Source organism: Benincasa hispida, chromosome 11, assembly GCF_027475165.1.
Source record: "Benincasa hispida cultivar pf3 chromosome 11, pf3_genome.v1.1, whole genome shotgun sequence".
Lineage (NCBI taxonomy): Eukaryota > Viridiplantae > Streptophyta > Magnoliopsida > Cucurbitales > Cucurbitaceae > Benincasa > Benincasa hispida.
Window position 1 is genome coordinate 826,167 of NC_143488.1, and position 9,689 is coordinate 835,855.

Below are 9,689 nucleotides of genomic sequence, written 5' to 3' on the forward strand. Positions count from 1 at the left end.
TATTTTCCTTTCTTGTACTTTTTCCTTTTCTGCTATTTTCTTTAATCACATTCTTGGTATCTATTTATTTTGTAATTTAAGCTGATTATTCAGTATATGCTGATTATGCCGATTATTCAATAATATACGCAAACAACAGTTTGGACTTGGGATGTTTGTTTTGATAGATTTTCAATCTAGTTGCTTAGGTGTAGACAATCTCGAGAGGGAGTTACTTGACCCATTCTTCATGTTGTCACGAGTAAAGTTGACCTAGCTAGGCTAACGCCTCATTGTTAAGGCTTGTCATCTCTTAATTCTAAATTTCCTAGCTTGAGTTAGTAAACCCTACTTTGCCTATCTATTTGTGGATGGAGGGTGATTGCAAATTTCTTCCATAAAATTCTTCAGAGTGTTGGTAAATTTAGAGGTCATTGGTAATTAGTTTTCGAAATACCATGCATTCTCTTATATTTTTAAGAAACAGAATTGGCAATGCATAGGGATAGGGCATATTTTTTGTTTTGCCACCAAGAAATGAATGAATATTCCATAAAATTGATTCACAGCTACAACGACAGAGTCATCTTCTTTATATGTGCTTGGAAATCCATATATAAACTGTGTGGAGAGATCTATCTATATATATCTTTTTATATTTGCAGCAATCAATGTAATCCTTTACGTAAGGTTGCTGGAAGAAACTTGATACGTTGAGCATCTTTTTAGATAATTTTTGACACCCACGTAACTGATAGAATCTAGTAGAACGAGCTACTCACCAAAAGGAACTATTATTAGCCTTTTGAAATTTATATCTTAGAACATCTTTTTAATTAGTGATAGTCTAGGCAATCACAGTGGATGATCCTCGGAATAGGAATTCATCTGTGAAGGTGTAGTCATGTTTTTTTCTTTTTTCTTTCTTTCTTTCTTTTTTTTTTTTTTAAGGAAACGAGCCTCATTCATTGAATTACTGAAAAGAGACTAATGCTCAAAGTACAATATAAGGATACAATGAACAAAAAGAACCTAAGGATCAGGAGGTGCACCCAGACATCTCAACTAGGTTGACACCCCATAGCATCCTCATCATATCTTAATACATAGCAACCAAAGCAAACTGAAAACAAATAACATTGATAATCTAAAAGGCCAAGAATACAAGCCAAACAAAATTAATCTGAATAAATAAATGTCTTGGATGGAAAAAATCCAAGAATGCCTTGGAAAGACAGCACCAAAAACAAGAATTAAGACGAGCAATTGAAGGTGTAGTCATGTTCTACCCACTTCTCAACCTAGAATCAGAGACTTCTTCATTGTCCTTATAATGATCCAGTTATCACATGAAATTATCTTCTTAGAGTTTCAAGAAGGATTCAATGATGGTATAATGCATCAACAATGTGATCGGAAGGGCATGTTTGGAATGATTTTAAGTACTTGAAAACACATTTTCGAACATATAGAAAGTCATTCCAAACAAGCACAAATTCTATTCTTGTGTTTAATGGAAAACTAAACCTTTCAATATGGGAAGTTATTAATAACAGTACGACCTTACTTGAATAGGATTTGTTCTATAGATTGTACAATCGTGTCCTTGAGTTTGAAGGAAGTTATTAATAACGCTCTGCATTACTCTCTTGCCACTTAATGGTCAGTGTGTCCTTGAGTTTGAAGGAAGTTATTAATAACGCTCTGCACTACTCTCTTGCCACTTAATGGTCAGTCTACTTGATTAGGTGATTCCAACCTCTTAACATTTTGGATGGCTTGGAGGACCTTCTCCATGATTGAAGAAGTGCTCTTGAGTTTGCCTTTCGTGAGGAAGGCTAAGTTTTGTAGCATGCTAGCTTTTCTTTGTTGTTGTTTTGCGTTTTTTGATCAATAGGAACAACAAGAATTATAGAGAGTTGGAGAGATCGAGTGAGGATGTGTTGGAAGGGGCTAGGTTTAATGCTCATCAGTTAGTAGATTCTTTTGTAATTATGATCTTGGTTTGATTTTGTTGGATTTGAGGGCCTCTTTTTGTGGTTACTTTTGAGTCCCCTCTTGTCCTTTTTTTGTCTGGCTCCTTGTTCTTTTCGTCAGACTCTTTTTGCTTGCTCTTGGTTTTCTTTCATTTTATCATGGTGGAAGTTCGGTTTCTTACCAAAAAGTGGGAAAAAAAAAACATTTTGATTACCAACCTTCTATGAAACAAAAATTCATGTCTCGCCCAACACATGCTAAACACTTATTAGCACGATAGGTACAAGCGTAATAAGCGTCTTTTTCATGGACTTTTGTCCCCTCTTCTAAATGTTTTATGGATTTAGTTCTTTCTACTACTCATCTTTGGTGCAAAACTAAACATCCTTTTTCCCATTTCAGTTTATCTGATTTATCATCTTATTGGATGCTTTTATTGTAACCACCTTTTGGTGTTGGGTTTATTCTTTTATTTCATTCATCAATGAAACATTTCTATTAAAAAAAAAAACGTACTTGGACAAATTGAATTCAAGTCCTTCACTTGTCAAGCATAATAAATATACATAAATTATGAGGTAGGACAAAAATTCGTATAAAAAGAACAGAACAAAAATGACAGTCTTTTGTAATGAAATACATAAAAATTAGTATAAAAAGAAGACAGAAACACAAATGACCATCTTTAATGGTGAAATACATCAAACTTTTTAAGCATAGAATAAATAAACTTTTTGATTTTGAAATTTCTTATAAAAATGACATTTATTTTAAAAGATGTATATTTTAATTAATGTGACTTTTGTGTTTGTGTCCTAATTTTTTTTAAATACAAAAAATAACATTGACACTGTCCATGTTGTGTTTGTGTCTTGTGTCTATGTCTGTGTTTGATGCCAACCAATAATTTTCATCCTTCTAGAACTGAGGTAGATGGCCGAAGATGTTTTACATTTTCATGTCTTTTCTTTATCATATTTGCCATTGGGTCCATTATATAATTTGTACAATTCAGTAAAATTTTCTTCTTATTATACATCTACTTTGCTTGCATGTTTTTCTTATTGTTCATCTGGCCATGACAATTTCATACCTAGTATTTCTCAGGATTCATTTTGTCCTTTATGTCCTTGGTAAACAGACACCATATTGCTTTCAGAAGATTTGATCTTTTGTTTATTTACAGTGCAAGTCACTGCGATATTGATGACAATAGAGTGCAGTATCTGGTATTTTGCCGTGTAATATTGGGAAACTTGGAACTTCTTCACCCTGGAAGCAAACAATTCCATCCAAGTAGCAAGGATTTTGACAGTGGAGTGGACAACCTTACAAAACCAACATATTACGTTGTATGGAGAATGAATATGAACACCCACATCTATCCAGAATCTGTTGTTAGTTTTAAGGTTGCTCCCAATCCCAAAGGTGATGATCTTCTCTGGGTGCACTGTTTGTTTGGAAGAGCCTGTGACCTAATTCTTGTTTTTCCTTGATTAGTTTTACTAATTCTGCCCTGGGACAGCCATATTTTTATTAGAGTTTTCTGATTTGAAATAGTAGGAATTTAATGAATACATGTAATGTTATTCTGAGCACTTATGGATGCTGATCCATGTGTGCAGTTGAAAACCGTACTAATGATGTTCCGAGGATCACTGCATCTTGCCAAGGGTCTCCCGACCAAATACAGTTGGAGTCTTCTGTAGTTAATGCGGTAAGCCTTCACATTTATCAGTTGATTTATGTCTATTACATTCCAGCAATTCATCATGAAGGTTTGAAATATGGGTTGTGGTTCATGTTTCTTGTTTTCCGAATATGGCATCTGGTGAACTGTGTCAAAATAGGAACCCTTCATTTATATTTGATCTTTTAGCTCGTGGCTTTACTTGCAAATATTAAACTATCTTTTAGGTTAGCGACGGTCAACCTTCAGATGTTTGGAGATCTCATGAAAGAGCAGTTAGTGTGGGTTCCAACTCTATGAAAACGCCCAAATCTCCATGGATGCCTTTCTCCATGTTGTTTGCTGCTATCTCTAATAAAGTTTCTTCTAAAGAGATGGAACTTGTCAATATGCAATACGAACAATTCAGGGTAATTTGGAATTTAAATTTTATGTCATACTTCTTTTCATGTCTTTTCATGTTATTTATATGGATACTGTTTTCTAGGCTAAGAAGATGAATCGTGATGATTTTGTAAGACAGCTGAGGCTGACAGTTGGAGATTCTTTGTTGAGGACTACAATATCAAGTCTTTGCAAGGTCATCTTCTGCTTCCTCTTTCCTTCTTCTTCTTCTTCTTCTTCTTTTTTTTTTTTTTTTTTTTTTTTCATTTGTTCATTTTTTAATTAAAATTGATGTAGCCTAAATAGATAATAGGAGAATTCTCCCCAAGAATCCAATCAAGTCCTTATTATGAATTAAAAGTTATCAATAAAAGAAGACAATCCCTATATTTATAGAGAATTGGAAAGCAAATTAATCCTAATCCTTATTAATAATAATTTTTTTTTAAAAAAACTAATCCTAATCCTAATAAACCTTGGAAACTAATCTTAATCTTAATAAACCTTGGAAACTATTCTTAATCTCAATAAGCCAAGAAAACTAATCCTAATCAATTAAGGATTAGACCAAGATACTCTAATTTACCTTGATCCTACTACATCATTCTATCCCTCCCAAAAAAAATTATCCTCGAGTTTCAAAAAGAAAATAAGAATACAAAGTTTTTTTGTTGTTGTTGTTGTTGTGCGCAATGATTTGTAAAAACCCCAAATACTTGCACTGTAACTACAAAGATTGAAGGAGTCCATAAAAAATCTGAGAACTGTAGAGTGTGAACCTCATCAAAAATTTTCTTTGGTGGTTGAGAACTGTATACAAGTCTGCCACCGAGATTTTGCTCAACCATTTTAGCCAAAGTTGGAGAGGATTAGACCAAGATACTCTAATTTACTTTAATCCTACAACATTAAAAATTCTTCTGATTTTCAATTTCCCTAAAGTTCATTCTACCTTTGATACTTTGACCTCTGTATACTTGAAAAGTCAACTGTCTCTCTTTTTGGATATGAAGCAAACATTTCATTGTTAGATGAAAAACAACAGGATAAAAATAAGAACACCCAAGTAGTGCAGATAACGAGTAACCAAACCAAAAGGAAGACCTCCTAAGAGAAATACAAAAGGTAAGAACAAGAAGGAACAAAGTGCCCTAGGGAGAAACGAGCTAACAAAAATAAAAAAGTAAGACCGCTAAACCAAAGAGACACTGAATCTAAATATGTCCAATGTTTCTTTTTGAACTCTATACATGAAAATTCAACGTCTCTCTTTCATGTCAATGAATCAAATTACTCCCATATCTATAGGTAAAAAACAAATCACAACCTTTTGCAATTGTTAGTAATTTGTTAACTTAGACCCCATTTAGTAATCATTTAAGTCTCATTTGGTAACCATTTCCTTTTATGTTTTTGGTTTTTAAAAATTAAGTCTATTTCCTCCCCATGGTTGAATTCTTATTCAAATTCCAAAAACAAAAACAAGTTTTTAAAAGCTATTTTTTTAGTTTTCATAATTTGGCTTGGTTTTTTAAACCAGTGGTAAAAAATAGATAAAGAAAGAAATTTGGAGGGGGAAGTAGTGTCTATAGGCCTAATTTTCAAAAATAAAAACAAAAAAACCAAATGGTTACTGAATGGACATTTAGTTTTTAGTTTTTAGTTGTAGAACTTATGACACTACTTCCACTTATTAGTTTCTATGTTTTGTTATCTATTTTTTTACCAATGTTTTTAATAACTAAGCCAAAATTTGAAAACTAAAGAAAATGGTTTTTAAAAAGTAGTTTTTTTTTAGACTAAGAATTTAAGTGTTTCTTTAAAAAATGTGAAAATCATAAGCAAGCATAAATTTTATAAACAAAAAACTAAAAGTAACTACCAAACGGGGCCTTAGTTACTTTTATTCAGGATGTTTAATTGTTTAGTCCTCTAAACCCCAGGTCTTAGTTTAGGTGGGCTAAAATTGGAAACATACTAGGATTGTTGATTTTTAGAGAAATTGAAGTACCACAACCCAGTAAAAATCAATTGCAACTTTGGAGCTTGTAATCCTTTATCAATGTAAATTCACCCCATGCTACGTGGAAAGAAACCAAATGAAAATGGCTTAGACATTGTCATAGTTATTGAAATATCTATTAAAAATTTAATGCATAGCTCAATTGACACAAGCCTGTACTATCAACGTCAAGGTCAACGGTTTAATTTTCCCACCCTACCTATTTTCAAAACAAGAGCTTGTAAGAAAAATCAACCTAAGCATAGCTCATAATGAAGGTTAACCGTTAGAGGGTTGTATCCTCATGTCTGTATATTGTTGAACACCCCACGTATTTTCAAAACAAAAGCTTGTGAGAAAAGTTAGAGCATAGTTCATGATGAAGGCACTATGACTGTAGAGGTTCTCCTCACGTGTGTTTTTGTTGAACTTATTAAAATTCAAAATAAATAGTGCCACATTGAATTATATACACATCACTTATTTGAACATCAAGCTTTTCACTTTCACCAATGGAGCATAATTTCAAAACATCATCCAGAAACAATTGGAGTTTAGGAGTTCAACAAAAAACCAAAAAACTGAAAAACCAAACCGATCCACTGGTTTAGTTTTGGTTTTTAGTACGAACTGGACATCTAGGTTTGTATTTAGAGAAAACCAAAGGGTATTGGTCCAGACTGGTTTTTTTATTGGAAAAGCCAATCAAAACCAACCGAATCAGGAGTATATATGTACCCTTAAAAACACTCTAACATTAGGTATCTTTTAGTATTTTAATTATGATGCATGTATATTTGTTTAGAAAAAAGATCGATTATAATGGAACATGTATGTTTGTTAATTAGAAAATTGCCAAGAAAAAAAACACAAAAATGTTCAATTTCAATCTATAGAAAAAAAAATAGACCAAAATTTAATTTTAAAATAGTATAAATGACCCATTCAACAGAAAAGTGGAAGTAAAAATAAAAAATTGGATGAAAAAAAAGAAAGTACCAAAAAACCGAGAACCAAACCGATAATAAACTCAATAAAATAAAAACCAATCAATTGTTTTTGCTCTTTGCTGGATGTCGGTTTGGATCCCTTATTAAAATGATTGGTTCCATTTGGTTCATGGTTGACCCTAAAACCAAAAAATTCAAACCGACTATCACCCCAATAGAGTTCACCAATGTAGGAACAAAAATTTATCTTGGAAAAGGATAGAAATTTTGTGTAGGGATGGAAGATGGGTTTCTCTTAATCTCTTGGAGTTGTTTGACTTCCTGATGTTATCATGAAACACCTAAGTTTAAATGATGAGTTATGGTAAATTTAACTTTTTAATACCAATACTTTAATTCTCCTCTTACTTGGGGGTGGAAATTTGGACTAAACCCAACGTATTAATAAATTACCAGAGTCTGAACACGGTGTCTCAGGTTCGGTACCAACTTAATTTTGAGAGGAATTAGATATTATATCATATTCACGGATGTAAAACCAGATCTTCTTATAGTTACATAGGAGCAAAAACCTATACAAATAAGGAAAGAAAAATGAACAACTAATAAGAGAACAAATGTGGAAGAACGAGGCTTGGTTTTATAACGACTTTATTTTAACTTTTCGTTTTTAATGGCCTATTGCAAATTAGTAATGGAAACTGAATCTATTACGGCTAATAAGAGAACATATATGGAAAACAAAGAGTCTATGACAATGATTTTGGTTTTACTTTTCTATTTTTCAAAATTATGCTTGCTTCTTAGAATTTTTGCCTATTTTAAAAATTTATGCTTGCTTCTCAGAATTTCTTAGTTTTGTTTTTTGCTTGTCTCCATAGATAGTTCTGTTTTTCCCCCTTTCAATTTCACTCCGTGGGGAGTTCATATCCTTGGACACTATTGTTCCTATTCATCAATCAAATAATAGTTTGTAAGCATTTCTAGAGGGCTTCTCTAGCATTTTGTGACAATTGTTGGTGCATCGGTGAAGATTTCAAATTCAATGTCATCAGACAAGATATGAGTTTTCGAAAGATCTTCAGGGATCCATCAAGAGGACAAAGCAACCCGACTGCAGTTTACCTGGTCAAATAGAAAATGATTCTCCCATTCTTTACCTAGTTGCTCGATATTTTTTGTCCCCGATGAGTGGTTTAGTAAGCTATATGGATTCTGTGGACATTTTTGGTTCAATTAGGAACTCTGGATGTCGTTAGAACATGAACTTGTTTTCAACTTCCTAGTTGAAAAACTGTCTAATTGTTCGATTTGTCTCAGTGATAGTTGAGTAGATTCCATCAGTCTATAGAGTCCCAAGCGTTCATCTTCTTGGAAAAAAGAAAAAAACTTTCAGGCGTGGCCCCTGTTGATTCTACTGGTCCTTATTGTGCCATATTCAGGAGTCCTTCGGTCAGTTTGTTTCGAACTGGTGAGGATCATGATTAACTTTGACTCTTTGTTGGAAAAAAGATCAATTTATCTCCTAAACTTTTGGAGCTGTATCATTTATAACTCCAAACCAATAGTTGTATCAATTTAAACACTAACTTTTACAAATGATTCAGTTTAGACTCTATGTTAATGGTTTATAACTAGTTTTACTTTATTCTATTTTAAATCAACTCAAAATCACCCAAATAAAATCATGTTCACCCCCAATCCAATTATTTTCAGCATCTTTCCTATATTTTGTTAATTTCTGCATTTAAAATAGACCTCATACATGTGTTAACTTCAAACGAAATCCTAGAAGAGGGTCTAAATTGATTCATTTGTGAAACTTAAAGGTTTTACTTATACAATTATCAATTTGAGTGTGTCAACATTAAGTAGTAGTGTTAAGCAGTGATATTTTAGAGCCAAAATCAGAACTTCAATGATGTCAAGCATCAAAGTTTAAGCAATTTAATTTGTAATTTAACCGAAGAAAATCATTTCATTTGGTCTTTTATATGAAAATTTGAATAATATTGTATAGGAAATCTGCTTTTGGTAGGTATGTCCAATATTTTTTCTATTGAAACTTCTCGCAGGTGCCACTGAAATCATCCAGCCCATAACACGAGGATCTGAACCAATGAAGATAGAAAGTGCTTTTAATGGTAATGGTTATGTGATGCTTTTGGTTAGAATGTGTCGACATAAAATTGTGAATATGCTCATCATTTCTCTGGAACTTATGTTTTTCTGTTTAGGACTCTTGAAATATACTTTGATTTGGGTTATTTTCTTTGAATATTATGTTTGAGTTATTATTTTTATGCACAAGGATTATTGAATGTTAGTAGTGTATCAGGAAGTTGTTGCAATGGTAATGAGACGAGCAAATGTATTTTGTGATCTCATCATATATGAAATTGAAGTTATTGAAGTTTATATTGGAGTCTCATATCCATATTTCTATCACATTTTAGTTTGTACGCGATTATTTTTCCTTCCAGAATTTCAGTTGTATTTAATCGGTCTTGAACCTTGTATTTTGTGTGATTGTCTCATAGGTTTTATAAAAAATTGATTGGTGTAAATTTGAATTTTATGCCAAAGAAAATTCTTAATTTTCAATTTTGTGTATTCAGATTTCTAAATAGACATGAGCTTTTTATAATGTTGAGACTAATAGGTTCTTTGGTCATACTATAGTTTTTAACAAATTTGAAAATTTCAA

At 32.3% G+C, this 9,689-nt stretch overlaps 1 protein-coding gene across 8 annotated transcripts in view; it reads left to right on the forward strand.

The window, feature by feature from the left end:
• LOC120081536 (inactive poly [ADP-ribose] polymerase RCD1-like) overlaps positions 1-9,400 on the forward strand; it is a 28,064-nt gene extending 18,664 nt beyond the window's left edge. For 3 of the 8 annotated variants that reach the window (XR_016524206.1, XR_016524207.1, XR_016524208.1), the window contains 6 exons: positions 3,143-3,384; positions 3,582-3,673; positions 3,874-4,056; positions 4,134-4,226; positions 7,970-8,453; positions 9,058-9,400. Coding sequence is in view for 2 of the 8 variants with exons in the window: in XM_039036505.2 (XP_038892433.1) it covers positions 3,143-3,384; positions 3,582-3,673; positions 3,874-4,056; positions 4,134-4,226; positions 9,058-9,084 (637 nt within the window). In the remaining 6 variants the exon portion in view is untranslated. Of the gene's footprint in view, positions 1-3,142; positions 3,385-3,581; positions 3,674-3,873; positions 4,057-4,133; positions 4,227-7,863; positions 8,454-9,057 lie in introns of all 8 variants that reach the window. The other 5 variants (XR_016524209.1, XR_016524210.1, XM_039036505.2 and 2 more) reach the window with 3 other exon arrangements.
• Positions 9,401-9,689: the final 289 nt, after the last annotated feature.